Below are 22,502 nucleotides of genomic sequence, written 5' to 3' on the forward strand. Positions count from 1 at the left end.
TTTAAAAAATAATCGTAATTCAACCCTGAATGAATGAATAAACATATTCAACCCTGCAGAGGCTGGTTGGTGCTTACCAGTCTTACATGCACAAGGACAAATATACGCAGGGTGGGTTCAACATTTATGGAAGTAACAAGCACTTTCCTTGATACATCAGGGTAAAGCCTAAAATAACATTATCATCATGGAAGCGTTAAAAATATTTAAATTCCAGTCACGTGTTCAATTACGCACTTCATACTTTTGCTGTCATAATAACACTGATAACATTAAGTAGGAAAAATAGTAATGATGAGCATCTAAATTCAGACAAAAAAGTTGTAAGTGAAATTAATGTATACAAATCTTCAAGTATGGCTTAAGCCACCAAGATCTGCTTGACACACCTCTTCAAACGAAGCCTTCAGTGCATCTTAGCATTATTTTAAAACAGGGTGCCACTTTTAACTTCTTGTATGTAAATGACACCCGTATTTTAAGCTTTGCCTCATCTGTTAGCAAATTACTAGTGTTCACTAAAATATAACTTGCAGAGTAAGTTTTTTTTTATTCTAGTCCAAGCTGCCATTAGATTTTGCATTGCTCTGAACACTACATACTGTAACACATCTCATGACCCGTTACAACTTTAGTGTTTACTGCAATGTTTGTAGAATACTGTTTCTGTATGAAAATGCAAATTGTTGAGATGCATAAGGCATGTCAAAGCTGTGACATGCAGGTTATTTTTAGAGAGGACTCCTTCCTGTTCTCAGACAAAGAAGTGCTGCTGGCCCCCAGCAGCCCCCAAGCAGCATTAGCATTTAGTTTCCTTCTACTACAGCTGCAAACTTTTTCACTCCTCCGCATGAGCTGCAACAGCCATGATAAAAAAGCAGATGCTCAAGTATCAGACTGAGCACAATGGCAAGACCTGTTGCTTGAAATGTTGACTATATTAACTGAACCATCTGTAATTCACTGGTGACAGTTTCACTGCAAATTGGATGTACAAATTTAAACTTTGTTTTTTTTTAAATTTTAAATTTTAAAATAATTTTTTAAATTTTAAATTATGTTTCAAGTTGAATCCCAGAAAGAAACTAAAACTGCTGAAATCCAACACAGTGAGAACTGAAATAGTTCTTATGAAATGGTACTCAGGTAACTTGAAGTCCTTTGCAATAAAGAGCCCTGCAAGGAAGAGATTCTCTTCTAAGAACAAGGCGGTCTATGAGACACCAAGAACCATTGCTATGCAACATGCAGCTACCATGACCCCAAGAGCTTCCACTCACAGCAGCGCAATTCTGTTTCCCACTATCTGAAAGTCAGAATTGTATGAAGATTTGAGAAACTATCAAAGAAAATTATTGGAGGCTTTGACTACATCCACCCACAACAGGAGCAGTTGTGAGTGCCAACAACTTGAACTCTGCTTAAAAAGCATGGTTTAGTTACAAATATTCCCCTCTTTCTGCAGAATGTGAACTGGGAGCACATTAAGTCTGTCAAGCCACAAAATACATTGTTCTCTACCCATAAATTGCTGCACTAATGTAGTTTTCTCTTAAGACAAGTATTATATAAAATTTTAAAGTGGATGTGAAGCTTTTTCAAAAAGCAATCACTGATGCATGCGTTAAGATAAAGCTCACAGTATTGCCTCAGCTCTTCCTCAGTCAAGACACAGCAAAGCTGTTTCTATTTGGCTTTTTGTTTCTTCTTCACAGCCTTCCTGCCATGTCTGCACTGTGGTATTTAAACACTATTTTACTTTTCTCCTGGATTTTGCCGAAACACTCTTCAGGATCCTAACTCAAGAAGGTGGAACTGCTCTGAGGAACAGAGATATGTCCCAATTAAGAGATTAGAGTTTACAGGTCACAAACTTCACCATTAGAACCAAATCAACAGAAAATGAGAATAAAAATATTTTTTCTCAGCATAGACCTTTATGCTTATCTTTTTTCTTACAGATGTTTAGTTGTGGGGAAAAGTTACACCACTGAGTAATTGGATTCACAGTCAGATTAAAATATGTCAATTCTGAGCACTGACAGTCACAAAAAACCCCACTGAATTGAAATAAAAGTAGGGAGAGTAGAAAGGAGAGACAGCCTCACTTCACCCTCAAAATCTGTCTGAAGCTCTATAAAACTCAGAGGACAGCTGAAGTATATTTCTCTTCTTTTTAATAAGAAAACTCAAATTAAGAAGCACTTCAGCATTAAGGAAAAATAGGCTTAGGTGTGGAAAAACTCTTTATCAAGCTGTTGACAAAGGTAGGGAAACCATTAAAACCTATTATTCTGAAAGCATTCAATGATTTATTAATATCAACCAAACTCATCATACTGAAGCACCTTACAAGTGTCATGACAATTTACACAGGTAAAACATTCCCAGTTTTATTTCTAGAAAAATTCCTTTCCACAATAACTAACCAAAAAACCCAAAAACTTTTCAGCTGCTCTCCAGATACATGCTGTCTCTTGATTATTTAAAGTTTCTAATGCTCATTTACCATGTCATAGTAAACTAAACCAGACCTTAAACCAATCCAAACTTTAAAAGACACAGTTAAAAAGGAAGCGAAAACAGGACATCTTCACAAACAAGAGAGACACAAAAAACCTCTGTTGACAACAGGAAAGTTGAAATAAGAAAAAGGCTACAAACAAATAACAACTAGAAGAAAACAGGCTGAAATTTTTAACAACAGAAGGAGTGGAAATGTAAAAGGCTACACTACTAAATCTTTACAAGTGATAACACTGCTGAAGTGGCAGGGAAGGAAGAAGAAAGGTAAAAAACCTGCATTTATAGCTGTGATTTATATTTTCTTGAAAACTGAACTGCTTTGTAACAACTGCTGTACTCTGATCACATTGTGCAACGGAATGTTGATCACACTTCACAAAGAAAAGCTTTGCCTTTAACTGGATACTTTACCATTGGAATGAACAAGCCTTGCTAAGCTTGTTAGAATTCCAGAAAGTCAGCTCTTTTATTTCGATAACTGGGGATGAATTCTAGATATTTTACACATCCTTAAGAGACAAGGGGTGTTTTTGAGGCTTAACACAAATTGTGACAAAAGTCCAGATAGATACTAGCCTTTGTACTTCAAAAAGCAGACTGCCTCTCCCTCCTCCAGAATTTGTGTCTTGACTTGGTGGTCTAAGGATTAGTAACAAGCACTCAGCCATATGGCCTTACTTCACAATGCTCAGTCAGCTACACACCTCTTCCATCACTTCAGATATTCCTCAAAGTTAATGCCCCATTTGAAGGAATTAGGTGAAGAGGAAAATTTTATAAACAAGAACCAAATGCTATCAGGTATATTTTATTAATAAAAACCGATCCAGTATTCTAAGACCCATTAAGAAACATCAAGCTGCCTCACTTCAGAGATCAGCTACTGTAACATTCTTTAGACTAACACAAAACTACACGCTGAATTCATTTGGTTTGAGGTTTCCAGTTCCGCTTCAGTAAGGCACAAAAAGCACCTGGAATGGTAGCACTTTGACTTCACTTCAGCTGATTATTCACTTTTGTTCATTTTTTTGGCTCTTGAGAAAGCAAACAAAGTAAAGCAAAAATGCCAATTTGATCAAACGAAAGGTTAACGAGAGTATGATTTACTACAGAATCTAAAAATGAAGATAACATCACTCTTAGCTATGCTTTAGGTACCTGAAGGACGAGTGTTCACCATGGACTGGCAAGGTGATGGGAGGAGCTGGAGACTGGATGTACATTGGCTGCCCAGATGTCTGTGCGCCCTTCCTGATCAGCTTTCCAGTGTTAGGATCATAAATCCGAACTTCAGGACCAGGTTGAGACTTCGGATGGATGGGTGTTGGGTGAAACAGAGCTGTCTGAAATGTGCTGGGTGTATCAGGAAATGTTGCAGGGCTATTTTCTCTGTTAGACAGAGTTCAGAAAAAAAACTGCATTAGAAATTTAAATGAGCTATCTAACCAGAATGTAAAAAACGAGCATTTTCTTTTCTTCTAAAGCAGAAGAGGGAAATGGTTTGGAAAATCTCTAAAGAAACATTTCTTTTCCTCCACCTCATTAAAGTCTCACTGAATTTAAAACTGAAAACTGCAAATACAAGATAATGTCATGTTTAAATTACTAAAATATTATTAAGTGCGTCTTAAAAATTGTCTAAACACTAAGTTACCGAAATGGCTTCCAGGTAGTAACAACAGCAAAATTAGCATAGCAATATGATAATCTGCATATATGCAATAAAGAGAAAAGTAGGCTGTTGTATCAATCTTTCTATTTGCTCTCCAAATTTGCTCTGACAGAAATTAAACACATAGTATTAACTTGCAAATCATCCTAACTGATTTGTTAAAACACTGAACTGCCTATGATCACCCTGCTGCATTATAAAAACATAACTTTAGAAGTGTCAGCAGAAAGATTCAGAAATCAGTCTGCAGGAATAACAATTATGGCATTATTATATATCCAATTATGATGAAGTGCCACAAAAAAAAAGGCAAGCAAATACATTTTAAAAAAAAAAAATCATCGAATATAACAGCATGTTATGCTCCATGAAAGCAATAATATGATTAAATGAATTTGTAACAAATATTAGAAGCAACACAAAACTGGAGTTTTTACCAGATGCTTTTATGGATGTTTCTGAAGTAGTTTTATAGCAGTTACACAGTAAACCAATTCAAGTTTACCTATTCCTTCCTTGCTATCTTAAGTTTATTTTACATGCAAATGTTTTCTCAGACTTCTTCCCTCCCCCAGTTTGTAAGTGCTTTGGACCTGTAATCACTATTTCAAGCAGCTTCATTAAGGAGAAAATCTCTTCCAAAGTTTGGAAACTTTTGCACATTTTGGGTTAAAGTATTTGCATTAAGATTGATATCTTGCCAACTGAAGCTTGGGTGGTGGAAAATATGGAGTTAAGATATACTGTATTTGAAACACAGAAGTAGGAAAAATTATCATGTTTCAGTAAAATGGAAGAGTAAATTAATAGAGGGAGGAAGATTAACATTCATCTAGACATCAAACAACAATGTTCACAAGCCAGGTTTCTACTGCAAACTTAGCAGTGCCAGGTCTCTGAGACAAATTAAGCATCCCGTGGAAATATTTCAAAGTTTGATTAAAAACCATCTGATAGTACTTTTTAAAGACTAAATATCCTAGTCAAGCCATAAGCAGGCTACATGTCTTTTCCAAACTTATAGGGATCCTATGTCTCAACCTAGTATCACATTTGATGAATGCCCTCACTTGCACACGTTTCCCTCTTTTGGTATCTTCAAAGGGCATCTTGTATGTAGAAAGTAAATCTCTATCATAGTCAATCCCACCAGTATCAGTTTAATACAGAAACCCCATTATGCTGTGCTCCTTCCAGTCTAAAAGTGGAAGGGAAGATCCTCTGTTAGGCTTGCAAGATGTGTCAAGCTGGCTTGGCAGTACCTTGTCTTGAGTTACTTTAGCCACGCCACTATCCTGCAGGGGACTGTTAACTGATAGCTGTCCAACTTCCTCTTTGCTGATAATGTTTTTGCCTGCCTCTTCTATTTACTGTCACCCTAATGCACTGATTATTTTTTACCTTTTCTCTTTCAGCACTTTCTTATCATCCCAAAACCACCTCTCACTACTTCCTTTCTTCCAGTTTTTGCTCCTATCTTCATGCCTTCCAAATCTTCTTAGAATTTCCTATGGCATTTTTCTGTTTCTCTCTTTCTCATCACTACCAAATTTCACCAAAAAATGCCATACTTTACTAGTTCTTCATGTAGTCTAAGTATGTACATTTTTTGGCAACATGAATGATCCCGTGCCTTGGTGGCATTCCCTATGTTATTGTAGGGATGAACTGAAAAGGGCAACTTCTCCAAATTAAAAGAGTAACAACTGTAACTGCTCAAGAAACTAATGTTACTGCAACTGTTACAGTCAGTTTTCTCCTGACTGTACTAGTTATTGAACTACCTTCTGATCCCTTGATAGTCTCCATTTTAAGTAAAAAAAAAAACTGGGCAAAAACAGGGAGCTCTTCCATAGAACCCATAAGCATTGCATGTCCATTCTGAACTTGTCAGAAACCAATTTATTAATAAATCAGTATTACTATACAATTAATCTGTTTTCACGGCCCCTACTGCCTCAAGGAATAGCACTTACCTGTGTGTTTTAATGTAGTCATCCTTTAAGGGAAAGAGCTGTTCCTCAACCTTGTCCCAGCGCTCCAGGCAGCTCCACAGCCAATCAGGGTTTACAACATGGAGATCCTTGCAGTCCTGAGCTTGCCGTACTTTTTCTGTGCCTATTACAGAATCAAAAATAACAGTGTTCCCACAAACACAAAAGATAAACCAGTGTGTAGTTAAAACTAAGATCACTTTGTCATCAATTGTAAAAAAAACAAACAAAAAACCAAAACACTCCTTGCCAGTGCAACAAAACAATCACAGCTAATAAAAGTGAGAATCTCAATGAGATGCAGTACCTCAGATTCAAGCTAGGTGAAGGTAACTTTCTGAAGAATTGGCACCACAAAAGGAGACCACTTAGTTTTAAACAGAAAATCTCTGCATCTTCTCTGCATGTTAGCCCAACAAGCAACAAGTGCACTTTTGTATAACATCTCCTTCACTTACATTTGTTAGTAGTCCAAGAAGAAGCAGCTTCTCAATGCTGTTGAAACCTGACTAACTTATCATATTAACTTTTTTACACGTGGTCCCCTGTTCATATAACATGTTACTTTGTAACCCGCTGTCACCCACTCAACCTCCATATACCAGAAGTGGAGGCAAAGCAGCCGGAATTCCTTTGTACTGAAACAGGAACAAAGAATGTGAAGTTAAACATGGCAGGCTGACATGCCTGATGTGAAACCATCATCAGTGCAGCTTGCAAGTAACAGGTGATCTCGAATTCTACCCTCTCGGGATACCAGAACAAGAGAGAAACTCGGTAAAGTTGCTATAAATCTGCCAAAAAGCACCAAAATAAGTGCTGTGGTTCAATCCCAGCCACTCATTGATCCCTCCAATCACCCCAGTGGGATGGGAAGGTGAATCAGGGAAAAAACATTAACACTAGTGAGTTAGCAACAGCTAATGAAACAAAGTAAAATATAATAATACTAAAAATATAAGCCCTTGTCTGTTTTCACACATGTGGGAACAATAAAGCAATGAAGCCTCCAGAAAAAAAAATAAAAAAAAAATCAAGTTTCAGAACAATTCTGACAAGGAAGCAAGAACAGTAAATTAATTTGATGTTTTCATCACAGCTCCCTGGAGTTTCATCTTCATGACTGTGATTTAACAATCTGATTTTACATGTTTCAGTTTAAATGAAAATCTTGTACCCATACTTCTCCACATAATTTGAAGATGAGATGAAGCAGCTAATCTCAAATATTTAATACCCTTTGTACAACCTGAACTACAATCAACTGGGGTAGACAGATGAACTGAAATGCACTTGAGGATTGACCTAACCTGTTGGTTAGACAGCTCAGTTTAAGACATCTGTAAGATAAAAAGACTAAATAAACAGAAAGGGCAGGAGATAACTGTCCTTTATCAAACTGCTGGAAGCCTCTGTTTCCCTACCCTTCATCCCCCAAAACTCAATGGCATACAGGAGCAGGGCTACATTTTTTCCTAGATACACCCATTTTTTCTTGGATTTAGATTAACAGACAAAAAATGTTGTGTGCACAAATACATTTCTTCTCTCAGCTGTAAATGCAACCCATTGCACAGTTCAGGATGTAAGAACTATACATATAAAGCTTTACTCCACACTAGTATCATTGGGAAAAAAAAGAAGTTAATTTAAAATGAAAACAATTTTAGAACTAAAACTGTATTAAACCTAGCACACCTTTGCAGTTCAAGAGGTTTTAACTGGCTAAAACATAAAATCCTAATAAGGGAGGGAGGTAAACGTACTCCCCGAAATCATACATGCCCTGATTTAAGAAATCTGTTTTCCCATTAATTATCAGTTACAAAAGCAACTGAGAGAAATTTAATGCAACATTTTCTGGAAATAAGCCAGTTTACAGTGCCAGAAGGAGCTTTGACTGGAGGTATTATTAATATTTAATTAACCTCAATAGGAATTGTAGAAATACCTGCAGTCAGAAACACTTATGTATAAAGCTGTAGTTAATTTATAAACATGGTGTATTTCAGAGGAAATAAAGCAAAGGTTCTGAAAGAGAATCAGTTTAAGAGATCTGGGAAAAAAAAGATTGAAGGAGTTTAAGGCTTAGCTTGGACATTGCTTTCTTTTGAGAATAAAGGAGAAAAGGAATGACAATGTCAGAAAAACAAACCAGTAAGAAGACTGCTGTTACAAAGAGGATGCTAAAATCAGGTTCATAAGCATAGAGCAAAAAAAAGCAACAAGAGCAAGAAGTCTGGTAGAAGTTTAGGTACCTGAGCCAGGTATTAGATACTGAATCAAATATCAGACACAGCTAGCAATACTGTCCTGCACATAAGAGCTCTGGAGCTGACTGAATACCACACACAACAGATAATCAGAGCTGGTGATGCTGTTGGATAGATGGGACTACGCTGCTCCTTTTGGACTTCATCAGGGAAACACTGACAAAACTGTAAAACTGCACCTTCAACTCATGTTAAATCTGTGAAGTTACATGAGGAGATGGGATTCTCCAACTGTTTTTTAAACTCATGTTTCTGCATTGATATCAGGTGGTTCATCTTGCTACTCCTTCCTCCCCACTCTCACATTGTGCATTCACACATATGTGATTGGTTTCATGCTGGATGTATTCTGAGGAGCTATGTAAATTCTTCTAGCTGACAGGATTGTGACAGAAAACTTAAACATGAAAGCCAAAATAGCACAATTTTGTATGAAATTGCTACTGAAACTAGATGGCCTTTAAGGTCCCTAACAACCTACATGTTCTAAGATTCTGTGAAAGTTGGTAACACAGACTTGTGTGTAACCTAACTCACCTCCCAAGAGTAAAAAGTCTTACCTTTCTCACCTCCATGACATCAAGGCTTTCTGCCTCCTACACATTTCTAAAGTGCAGCAGCCTACTGCACACTCCAGCATACTGAAAACTGCATGAGGGAACACAACTGCATCCTCTTGGGGAGGGCTTCCTATTTCTAGCAGACATCTTCACAAATGAAGATTTCACATGTATAATGTACTTTAAGCAACATTTGGTGAAACACCAAATTTAACTGGGAGGAGAAATAGCACTGTGATAATGTTTGCTGTCTCCTCTCCCCAGTTTAACTTCTCCTTTTTGAATTATGCTTGTTAAGACAAAACAGCAAAAAGATTTTAATCCATCCAAGCAACAGTACTTCTGTCGCAGCTAAAAACATCTGAATTACTCAGCTGAGCTGAAAATCACTTAGAGAAAAACTGATTTTCCAGACTACCTTTTTTGCATTATTGTCATCTAATCACCTTTCCCTACTTCAAATTCTAAAGTTGTTCCAAAAAGTTTAAAAGGTAGAGGAGGTTTTCCACATGAAGAAACTGGGGCCAAATTCATCACATCTACTCTGATGGATACAGTCTGAAGCAGATAGTATCGGAAAATGTTATTTTCAAAGCTGGGGAAGGTGCTCATCAATTCTACTTCTGAACTTGCTGAAAACAGTGCTCAGCCAACTGTGGCCTCTGATTCAATCTCACCCATGAGGAACTCTGTGCAAGTGCTCAAGGCTGTGCCAGGACTAATCAAAGCACATGATGGGGAGAAATCACCAGTAGCACTTGCAGAACTCTCTCCTGATTCCAACACACCAAAATCAACATATCCTTATGGCAGTTTGCAACCAGGCTGCCAGACATTGCTCAGGAAATACGACCACTAAAAGTTTCTTTCTCTTCAGATAATCTTTATATACAGATCTTGATTTATAATCAAATCCTGAAGCTCTTCTACAAAAACACCAACCTAAAACAAGTGACAGATGTGCTGCTCTGAAGCTATGCCTAAAGTTCAGATTTAACTCTGCACTGTGCTTTACCAACAAAAGCAACAGGCTTACCTCCTCAGTGGCCAAGTTTAGAGCAATGCTTAACACAATTGTTTTAAAAAGACACAGCCCTTGAACATACTTTTCAGGGAAAAAGTTCTGTTGACACACCACAGGCATAGGAAATGGCATGGACTCAAGCATATTTTGAAAAATAAAAGAAAAATCTGGGGCCTAAACGGATGTATTTCCATTCCTAACACACTACAATAATTTTTGAGAGATCTGAATAGCTCTATCTGCTCCACCAACAAAAACTCAATACAAGAATCAACTACAGTGTCTTTCACCTGTTCAGGAAGGAACATAAGATTTATGGAACAGTGTGATAACTGCTTAGCCAAGTGTGTACACAGCTATAAAAACTCATCCTATAGTGCAGTTTACTGATGCTTAAAGCAAACAGCAGATGTTTCAAAAACTGAAACAAGATTTATGTAGCCCATGGGCAAGCGGAAAGGACTATAGGATAGCCTTTTCTCAGTCACTCAGATTTATGAAAGCTGATTAGATGATACAAAGATCCTGTATTTTACAGTAATTCAGGCAGACAGTATTTTCTGCCCTACATAATGAAAAAAGTCCTACTTTTTTTCAAGAACAAGGATTTACTTAATTTCAGAATTCTGAGCACCTGTGTCTACAGGGAAACAGCCTATCTGCAGAGAAAGAGACAAGTATATATAAAGAATAAAAGAAATTTAAATTATTTACTCTTAACAGGTTGGAAAGAATGCTGAAAAAACAACCTAAAATATTTCTCAGTAGCTGCTCATTTCAGTGCACCAAGCTATGATGATGTCACTTTGCAGGGGAAACCCCATCAGTACCACACCTAAGGGGCAACTCTTGTTTCACACTGACTTCTTCCCTTTTACTTCCTCTGCCAAATTCTTCCTTTGACTTCAAAAGGATAAAGCTAATAGGATTTACCCCCAAGCACTGCTGCAGATCAAGTATGTGGCTTTCCTTACATCTCAGCTAGTGCAAAGTAAACATACACATTCAGCTGCTTGTCAGAGTCCCAAGTCTGCCACTGTTAATGGTGTCACCCAGAAAGACTTTGAACTAAAAGGTGCTTTAGAATCACTTTTCACAAACACATTAAAAAAAAAAAAAAAAGATAAAAGTACAGATAACAATGTTGCCTGGTCTCATGTCACTGACTTCTGAATAAAACTCAAGAAGGGACATGCTTTTGCTCCCCCTTTTCACCAGCAATTAGACATCAAGCAGTGTTTCAGATTTTTGCCAAGGGAGCCAAAGATGCAATGTTTGTATGGCTTATTGTCAGGAGGAGGCTTGTAAAAATTTCCTCTCTAACCATAAAGAATCACAATGAAAATCACATTGACAGATGAATTAGCACAAATGCAGTTGTGACAGGACAAAATTTATATCCTTAAAATCTCTGATTAAGAAGTTTCCTTCATGAAATTGGAACAATGCAGCACAACTACTCCCACCTTCCAGAGGCGAGAATAATAGCCTCAAGTTGAAAAAAAACCAAAACCCCAACACAAAAACAGTCAATCCAAGGATCTTACAAAGGATTATTGAAGAATACAGTTTTATTCACTCTAAATCCTTCTATTTCATTGTCATTGTTACAGAAATAATTACTAAGGGATGATGAAAGATGACAATGGCATTGTCCATTAAGCAGAAATGACTTCCAATTTATCTCATCTAGAATAAGCACAATATGCAATTTAATAAAAAAACAAAATAGTTTTTCATATTCAGATGTACTTTAGTATGATTCACTAAGAATGTGGAAGTGACAAATAATTTACTTATAAAAATAGAACATAAGGATGCATGGATGCATTTACATAAACACAGAACCCTCAAATGGGACATTCCAAAAAACCCAAATAAAAAGTCAACTGCTTCTCATTATCACATGATGTGTACCTTAATGTGCTCTTCAACACTTTTCACTCTAGAGAAATATGTATTTTTAGGTCTCATTTATATTTACCCTATCAATTTTACCCCATCACACAATTTATATTCAGAAGTCATCTAGTTTAAGACAAACAAAGCAACTTTGAGATGAAGCATTTTAAGATTTGCAATTGGAAAAACATTTCTTATATTGATGGCTGTTATGTCTCCAATGAAGTATGATGAACTTGCATAATTTCTTGCTGAAGTAAGTATTACTATTTATGAAGTTTTTAACAGCTGTTCAGCAACTGTGGTAAAACAGTGGAGTCCCAAACTGATGCACCCATTGATTTCAAAACTTCACATTCACTGTTGCAATTATCACATATTCACAACCCAGAATCCCAGCTAATTTCAATGCATCTAATTCCATCTCCTGAGCTTTAAGGTTGTTCTTACTACTAAAATGTCTATCTCCATCTATATCATATGCTTTTACAACTTAAAGGCCTCTCAATATACACACTTTTGAGGAAAGTACCCTCTCTTTAAAATGCAAGCCAATGAAACCAAGCTGCTTCTGATGTACTAAAACTCCACATGAACAGCAGTCAAAAAAGAAAACATCCAGTAGGTGGCAGATAATGTATTTCTTTGTTTATGACATGAACATGCATGTATGTTTATGACATGCTTAGGCATGTTCTAAAAGTACCTGTAAGTTTTGGATAATTTAAAACATGCAGTTTTACTTTTGGATTTCATGGGTTTGACTATCAGGTATTTAGATTCCGTGTAATTTCAAAAAGTCAGCAACGAGGGAACCAACTTTCAGGGCGCACCGAAAAAGAAAAGTGTGCTAGGAGCCAGAGCTGCTGACTGGTATCTCCTCTATGGCAGCTACCAATGGTACATTCCTATCCATTACAGCTATGAAAAAACAGGCAGCTTTGTCAAACACAACCTAAAAGCTACACAAAACTCTTACATTTCTTTTGACAAAACAATACAGGCTAAGCACAGTGCAGTGGCAGGGTATTAGCAGTCTCTTAAAATAATTTGTTTGAATTCCATACCAAGTGAAACTGAACCACAAGAGGTGAATCTGAAAAACTGAGAAAGAGAGGACTGCTATACCTTTATAGCAAGACAACCTTAAACTTTCCTTTGACACAAATATTAAAAATTTATATTCAACAACTTTGAGTCTTTGACTATTAGTATTGCCAATTCTTAACAAAAAACTGAGACATGACACATTACATCAGAGGATATTTAGAGGGTTCTACTTTTAACAATTAAAAGTCACATTTGAGCAAAAAATAAGAGAACAATCCTTTTAAAAAGGCTGCTAATTTTTTTTAGGAAGAATCTTTCCTTTGATTTCAGTTCTAATCTCAGCTACATTAAAGTCTGTAGATTATATAAAAGAGCTCAATGCATGAACTCTAATAGACTAAAAGCTGCTCAAATACCTACCTGTCCTTGCAGCAATAAGATGTGTTGCCTTATCAGGATCATCAGCACTCAGTACGAGATTCTTCACAATTTTAGCTCCAAGTGCTGTGGCATGATAGTGTTCCCGTGTCTTTTCAATAGGGAAGTTTGTCGGGTAAAGTCCACTAAATATTATGGTTACATCTGCCAAGACTTTACTTTTTAGTTCTGGTACTATTTTTCTGATGTCTGGAATTTCTTCAATCTCTTTTTTCAGGTATTTATCATACTTTGTGTAATAATCAGTGTGAACTCGCACAAGTATCTCCTCGAGGTATATTAAATGGTCATCATCATCTGTATCATCTTCCTCCTCTTCTTCCTCCATGCTCTGGTCTAAGGACTCACCCATTGTAATTCCAGACTGTTCACTAATCTGAGATTCTGTTTCAGCTTCTTTCTTGTCTCCAGACCCATTTCCTAAATCACAAAGGCTTTCCTGTTCACTTTCCTCTTGTGCTTCAAGATCAATTTTGTCCTGGATACTTTCACTTGGTAAAGACTGTGTGTTTTCAGAATGGTTCACCAGACCATCCTTTTTCGCACTCACATCACTGCAACTCTCCTGCTGCAAATTTTCATCCTGTGGAGGTTGTTTGGATTTCTTCCAACTTCTCTTTTCCTCATTCTCACTATCTGATACAGAAGTGGATGACTTTCTGGTATCCAATCCATCGTCACTTTCACTGTCACTAGACAGTTCAAAGTCCAAGTCATTTGTCTTTTCTTGGGTTTGCTGCTTCTCTGTAACTGTTGTATCAACTTGTTCTGAAAAAATCTGAGCATCTTTTGTATTCACCAAATCATCAGTGACCTCACTGTCCATTTTGTGACCAGTGCTATCATTTAAGGAGTTCTGGGCATTAACTTCATCATGAGAGTTCACATCCCCATCAGATGTTTCACTCCTTACAGAAGTACTCCCATTTGCAGTGCAAGTGTCCTTTGCAGTTTTCTTGAGACCATTACTGTGCTCTTCTACACAAATAACATTCTTTATTTCTTCAACATCTTTTGCTGAAATCACTGCTGAATCCAATGCCTCAGATTTTGTAGAGTTGTTTGCTAAGACATGGACAAGAAAGAAAACATACACATATTTTCCCTTTTTTGTCTTTTTTTAGATTAACCAAGATTTTATTTTCATTTACCTTAAACACTGAGTTTACACATGGACTTAGATTTCATTATGCTTAGAAGTGATCACTAGGCTTTTGAAAGTTATTAAAATTCTCTAGGTGTCAATGATTGCTAGAAAGGACTGTCAAACCTAACAAACATTACTTTTGTAAGGAAGTTCTAAAGAAAAAAAATAAGCTTCTTATATATCACAGGTCATAAGTAATTATTTGTTAACTCTGCAAGCATTGAAAGATTTATCTTGTAGTGTAAGTTTTATGATTACAACTTAGAGCAATGAAAATAAACAAATGGGGATATACAGGCAGAATTTGCTTCATAAGGTCCTAATCCAGAACTACAGTATAAGAACTTTATAAATAAAGAGCTATATCTTTCATGTTACCTAATTTTCATAACAAAATAACTCAATTTTAGTCCTTGAAAAGATACATGTATTTTAGCAACACAAAGATGCCATTCAAGCTCAATTTAAGACTACTGGAATGCAAGTAAAAGGGTAATACTCAAAAGCAGCAGAATAGTTTTAGGATGTGTCTGCAGAAGTAGAGAGACAATTAAAGAAACCACAGACTTCCAAAACTTTGCACACAAACATTCACTGGAAGGCTGTGTGAAATCATGCTACTTTGTCTCCCTTTTGTGTGCACGTTCCTGCCCAGCAAGTAACAACAGGAGTCGAGTGTAATGGTCCCACATCACAGTGGCCCAATTCAGGTTGATTATACTATTTCTGTTGTTGTATTGGTCACTTCTATTTCAACAAGGGAAAGGGAGAAATCAAGAGTAGAGTAGACTCACAAGTATTAAATTAAAAAAAATCCAAACCTCTGGCTAAACGGGAAAAAACCTGACAAATCTTTCTTATGACATTGTGTTTCAAATACATTTTTCCCCCAAATAATTCCAATCTAGTAATGTGTACTTTCTAAATTCATTGTGTGTTCACTGCTGAGCCTGCTGAACATAAGGTTCTTGTGTCAAATGCCAGAACACCATGTTCACTAGGTGGTAAAAATTCACACTAATTGTATTAGCACAATTCAGACTGGGAAGCAAGCAGATTTCAACATTAATTTCCAGCAGTGTGTTGAGGACAGAGTTTATTACCTATTCCTCCAAGTCCCAAGGGCAAGGAAGGGGACTGAAGAGGTGAAACCTATAGAGAAGAAAAGTCAGCATGTTGTACATGGGGGTGTGATGGAGAAACTGTCCCCCTCTACATATTCTTCAACAGTTTGGTGCATTGCCAAGTCAGCTCTGAGCCACAACATTTATTACTCCTTCACTTCTGCTCTGGTTGAAAGGAACTCTCACAGTAAAAACAGTCTAGTTTTACCAAGCTAGTCACATTTGTGCTGTCAACTTTAATAGTCTGAGATTGCCCATCTGAGCACCACTGCAATATTACTAAGACCATCTCAGTGACTTACATCAGCCATGTTTGAAAAGTGGACAAAGTTATAAACGTAGTTTAAAAACAATCTATCACCTTTCTTCTTCATTTGCATTTCTCTTGATCCAGGAGGTGCATTAATATCTCCTATCCCCTGAAAGTATACATATTTCTTCACAGTTATCAAATTGGGTGCAAACTTCCAAACATCCTCTCTATCATCAATGATGCAAACCATGGAATCTCCACAAGGAAAGAGATCTCTAAGAGACAAAATAGGTGATAAATTAAGCCAGTTTTAGAAATTTATATAGCAATGAAAGCAATTTCTATTGATGCTCCGGTTTATTAAGAACATGTCTGCAGAACATGGAACTTACAAAAGAAACTTACAAAAAGTCAGCAATATTAAAATTATGGAATTTAAAATACAAGCTTTGAACAAATTACAGTTAGTGGAAAAAAAGGAAACAGCTGTTTTAAAATCTGCATCCCAAACGCTAAAGGTAGAAAACAAGAAACCTCTGCGAGAACAAACAATTACAACATTTCAGTCTAGTTTTCACTGGTTTTTGTCAACCAATAGCCCAAAGTCAACTTTCACAAGGTAAATACACTACCTATATATAGATAGGTGAAAGACACAAGAAGAGTTTTTAAAGAGTAAATTCATTCAGTCCAAGATAAAGGAAATAGAAGTACTGATATCACCCATCACCTAGGAGGAAGAGGAGGTGGAGTACTTAAGATGCACATTAAAAAACAAAAGAGCAAGAAAAGAAAAAAGCTTCTCATTTGCTACAGTCAGGTGTGGAGGGGGAGTAACTTTTAGTATTTCATGAAGTTGCATTAAACATATCTGTCTTAGAAAAAATCTTGGGTTCATGCTCTGGAAAAGATCAGAATGTGAATTTAGACTAGAATATGAATTCAAGGCTCTAGATGACCTAATTTCAAGAAACACTAGGAACAGAAGGTGCTTTTAGCACATTTGAAAGCCAGAATACTAGGTATTCAATTATGAATTAAACTCTGAGAATTTTGGTTTAATTAAAAAACCCCACAATATAAAAGTCATTATACAAGATCACAAGATAAAGTGAAAATATGGTTGTTATTACAAGAATAAGAAGTGGAAACATGATGCCATGGCATCACACTTACTGCTCTGCTACCACAGAACCCCTTAAGTAGAAGGAATGCTGCAATGCCCAACACACCAGTTTTACTGAGATGGTGTTGATATTTAAGAGGCACACAAAGAAGGAAATAAACACATTAAGTGCAGAGGGAGTAATTTTTATTTTATTTAGCATCTTTTCCTCTGCTGTTCTGTTTTGTATAATGCCTAAAACACATATACATACCTAAGATTCCCAGTTTTAGAAAATGGATCGATACATTCATCCCTTGACAATATCCGATGGGAAAAAAGCTTCTTTTCAGGGTCCAAAAATCCTTTTGGAAGAAGAAATTAAAAAGTTATGTTCAAGATGTTTGTTCCTTGCTTATGTTTTATATACTTCTGCTACTTTAATTTGTGCAACAGCAGTTTAACAGACAATTCTAAGGCATGAGATCAGATGGGAGAAAGTACAGTGGATCAAATATTTGTAGCTAATTCAGTGAGATTAATTTAAAAATTCCATCTAATTTTCTTTCAAGATGGCAACAAAACTGAATTTGTGACAGCCAAATTAATAAGGCTGAAAGAGATACAGCAGGTGACAGATACATGATTCTTGCAACTTACATTTATCTCTCTATAGCTGGGACTTTAAAGCTAAATGCTCTCCTTAGCTCATTATGCCTAGGGACTGCAGAGAAGTCTCACAAGAGTCGGCAATGTGCTGCAATATTTAAGCGCAGTAGGAAGTTAAGGGACAGTTCCAGCCGGAGCTCTTGCATTTGTAGGTTTTAAGTTGTACCTCTAACAACTACTTCAATACTTTACACACAGTGAATATATCCTGGGACTTCTGGAAAAACTGAGGCCCACTAGAAGTAACGGTTCTGACTATGCTCTTTGAAACAAACAAACAAACAAACAAATAAAACCCCCAAAACCAAAACAGAAGCTGTGCCACCTGATCTTAAAGCAAGATAAAGTGCTATTATTTAGGAAAATGATGACTTGGGTGTACAAACACACATGCACATGCTTCTGAACCTAGTCTCCAATAATGAAGTTTACCTTCATGAACAGATCACAGCCACATTAACTGCTTAGAAAGAAACTGGCATACTACATGCTAACCTGTATTTTTTGTTGTACTGAATTTGTACTGAAGCTAGTATCAACTTCTCATTATTCTTATGAATAATACAAAGCAGTCAATACTTACTTGGGAACCATCTTTTCAAGTTTTACTGCCTTTTACTTTAAATGATGGCCATATTATAATCAGAAACAGAATCCAAAATGACTACAAACTCCATGGAACAAGTTTAATTTTCTTTCAAGGAGCTCACACTTGCACAGAACTTATGTTCAAGTCCTTTTAACAGTCCAGCTCCCAAGAGTACCTTAAGGTGGGAAAACAAAGCTTTAAAAAAACTAAAAAAATCAGTCATCACTTCTGAAAGTTGATCCTGCATGTAATTAGTACTGATGTGTAACTGGAATAACTTAAAACCCATAAAAGCAAGAAAATTCTGAGTTAAGGACAGAGGTTCAACCTTAACTCACCCGACTATGCTTAAGAATTGCTGCAAACTCGTAGAATCATCCCCTGTAGTGAGACCCTTGCAGTACCTAGGCATAATGAATTGAGAGAATTAGCTACACAGATTTATTGCTGTACACACAGATACTTTGCCAAACTACAAAAGCTGTCATACAAGTTGCTGTTCTCCCCAACAAAATTCTCTTCTGCTAACTGTCTGAATACACAGGAACTCTCTACATTGAATTAGACAGAAGCGTACTGATTACATGGCAAAACTTCAATGAGGCACTCAGTTGCAATGTTGCCGAGCTGAAACTGTAAGAAAAATGAAGTTGAACTAAAAAAGTCCAAATGCAGAAAGCCTGGCTGCCAGGGATTACAGATAAGGTAGCATTATCACAAAGCTTCACAGTAATGAATGAATTTGCTAAACTAAAAATACACTGAGGACAGAGCCCATCAAAAAATCCATCTGCAAAGATACAAGCCCACCTTAGGAGAATCTGAAGCTAAGCTACTGAGTAACAGCACAGAAAACAGCACTGGTCTCTTTTTAGAAAATTCTTTCCAGGTCAAACTGTTTGGTTTCTTTTAGATGTTCCCTAGTCAACTAAATCAATATAACAAACAATTAGACGTTTTCACATCTCAGGGAAAAGGTGGGTAACATTTCATTCATCTGTTTTTTTTCTTCAACACACCAGGCATCCACCAAAGCCACTCTCTCACTCTTCTCTGCTGCTGGACAAGGGACAGAAAATATTATGAAGAAAATATTATGAATATTATGGGTTGAGATAGGGACCAAGAGACTGGGACAAACTGAGCTGACAAACTGAGCTCCCACTTAGTCTCATAAATTAGGCACTGTGCTAGGTATGCCCCTAAGTTTCTTGAACAAACTGAAGACACCATTATTATCCTTCACCATATTACGAAGGACTATCCAGTAGACTCACCTAGCAGAGATTATTGCCCCAGTTGTTTCCCATTATCTCAGACTGGCTCTTTGCACATAGACTTACTAAACTGTATTGCCTGCTCCTACATAGATTCTCTTAAAAAAGAAAAGTTGTAAATAAATAAAAACTAAGTTAAAATCATCAGAAGATACAGTGCTGAAAAATTAACTCATTCTGGGGATGTCTGAAATGTTAAAGAAAGAATGAGTTAAATAGCAGTTCCCAGGAGAAGTTATGTAACAGTTGGAACCAACATTAATTTGAGTAAGTTGTTTTATGAATAAAACCAAACTGAATTTCTGAAGAATCAGGTTACCTTCAGTTCTACTTGAGATTCTACTTTACAAACCAGAAGTAGCTGTTGACCCAATCTTTTAAAAGTTGGAACAACTTCAGACACTGGTGATTATACACACACACTGTACGCATTCTGTAATATACTTGCTGTAACAAACCATATATATGCATGCTCTCAACTTGGTCCTACTTTCTAAATTTCATTGTAAATCTGGAGTGATTTCACATTGCTTTACTATTGCTTAATAGCTTCTGAACTCAAAATTCTCTGTAGCACTTTACAACTGGCTTTTAAGCTAACATCGGCTTTAAATATACCAAACTTCTCTTACAGAGAGCAGAAAAAGAAATTAAGCAACAATTGCTGAAAATAATTATTTAGTAGAGAAATACTCCAGGGAGCTCTAGATGATAAAACCCAAATCTCATCTTCATAAACATACTACCAGATATCACTTTGTAAACATGTCAAACTAAAAAAGAGTTTAGGATAAATTATTTCAGCAGATATAAATGGTGTTTACAAATATCAGCTAATCCCACTTAACAGATGGCAAGAGTCAGCTGAGATGAGAGAAAAGAACTGATAAGATGTCATCTCTTTTTAAAAGCCTTCTAGGACATGAAAGGAGCAGCTCAGAGTTCAGAATTCACAAAGATATATAGGATGTCTACAGAGGACCTAAGCAAACAACCTTTTTCTCATAAAAAAGATCCCCAACATTTATTACAATTCTTTCTTTATGTAACATAGGAATAACAATAAAGTATCAAACTGACAGCTCTGTGGGAAACCTTTTAACCAATACTGCCATCAAGTGTTCTCTATATGTATCAGCTATGCATTTCTCTAGAACAGCATCTTGGCTGCACGGGTGGACAAAGGCTGTATCCTGTGTCCACAGATTTCAGCTGAAACCATCTCCAGCACTGCACAAATAACCCACCTGCAGTTTGAATGATTCTGATGAGGTTAAAAAGCTTCAGGCAGAAATCCTGAAGTCTGCAGGTGACAGGAAGCAGCAATACCCTAATTTGCTAATTTGGTGGCTATTCCTACTATGGAATAAATGGGGTAGTTTGAGTATGACGACTTCAGTAAGCGTCAGCCTGTGGCAGCACAGGGACTGCAGGGTAATCCACACTAGGGCTCAGAGACTAAAATGGGCAGAGGACCAAATCACACATTGAGAGAAGACAGGGAAAGCAGTCAGACATTGTGAGTTTACCTCTGCAACTTCTCCCTGGTTCTGAAGGCCATTTGGCATAAAGCTTCTGACCTTAGGCCACATCAAGGCACACAGATCCAGGTGAGGAAGATTGCCTTCTCAATTTCTGACTACCATGTATTTAAACCTAGTGCTTAAGAAAACTATTCCTCTTTTGCCACAGAAGATAAAAATACATTCTAAGGACAGAAAGGTACAGAATTATTCATGCATTAGCAGTATATAACACTTAATCCAACAGCAAGACTGACAAAGCTCAAGGAAGATTCTTCAAACTATGCTCAAAGACTGAGTGACATAGAAACATTCACTTGGATTGGCAGGACAGGACATGCCTCAAACCTTTCAAGGAGTATTAGCTGGACACCACAAATAGGCATCACATTATGACTACAGAAATATTGTATGTTGTCATTCAGAAGTCTCCTATAATTGTCATTACAAGCCTGTTCTACAGCATTTAACATGCACAAAGAATTGTTTGATTATATATTTTTTCTAAAGTGTTTTAGAGCTAACTAGGATAGCTAGCTCTCAAACTATTTTGGAATCTCCCTTTCTTGCCAAGAAGTGGGATTACTGGGACATGGTTGTTCAAAACACTCCAGGCAATATGACACAAAAAAAAGCAAATGTGAAAGACAACTTAATAAAAAGCTAGGAGACATGGAACAGCATGATGGAACATGGAACAGTTTGACAGAGTCATAATCTAAAGTATTGTTAATTATAATAACATATTGTCTCAGACCAACAGATTTGATGAAGGGCAGTCTGAGGAGAAAATGCTCTTCTGACAGGGAAGACTAAAATTGGCTTTTACCCCATCTTGATAGTTTAAACACATGGTGTCCACCTTAACATGATTCAGACCCATACACTTGCATAAACAGGGCAGATTTCTTTTTGCTTCTCAGAAAAAAGAAAACATTTCAGCCAGTGACCCACACAATAGACTACTACTGTTATAATTCAAATACAAGTTTTCACCCAGTCGTAGAAAACATTTTTAAATTCTTGAGAAAAATATGTGAAAATAACTGCTATTTCTGTTCTTCATGAAGTAAGTGTACCTCAGCTCCATGGCACAAACAGAACTGCTGTAAATTGATTTATAGCAGCAGAACTTTCTTTGGTGAAAGAAAACCATACAGGGGGTGGCATTCCCCACATGACGAGATGATGTCACGTTGTTGGAATTTTATGGAACAGTCACATTAGATTTGTAAGAGAAGTGAAGTTGCAGATTATTGTTAGGCTCCATCAAGAGAGCAAAGCACATCTGATGGGGAAAAAAAGGATTATTTCCAAAATTACAGGCCATAGAGGCACTGCCTTGTAAACCAGCTAAGAATTCTGCTTACAGG

At 36.7% G+C, this 22,502-nt stretch overlaps 1 protein-coding gene across 2 annotated transcripts in view; it reads right to left on the reverse strand.

Moving 5' to 3' along the window:
- CTDP1 (CTD phosphatase subunit 1) overlaps positions 1–22,502 on the reverse strand; it is a 101,715-nt gene that overhangs the window by 58,737 nt on the left and 20,476 nt on the right. For both annotated transcript variants that reach the window (XM_015618130.3, XM_033512026.1), the window contains exons 6-10: positions 17,346–17,436; positions 16,075–16,241; positions 13,425–14,507; positions 6,178–6,319; positions 3,688–3,918 (exon numbers count right to left, since the gene is read on the reverse strand). In XM_015618130.3, the coding sequence (XP_015473616.1) occupies positions 3,688–3,918; positions 6,178–6,319; positions 13,425–14,507; positions 16,075–16,241; positions 17,346–17,436 (1,714 nt within the window). The remainder of the gene's footprint in view (positions 1–3,687; positions 3,919–6,177; positions 6,320–13,424; positions 14,508–16,074; positions 16,242–17,345; positions 17,437–22,502) is intronic.

Source organism: Parus major, chromosome 2, assembly GCF_001522545.3.
Source record: "Parus major isolate Abel chromosome 2, Parus_major1.1, whole genome shotgun sequence".
NCBI lineage: Eukaryota > Metazoa > Chordata > Aves > Passeriformes > Paridae > Parus > Parus major.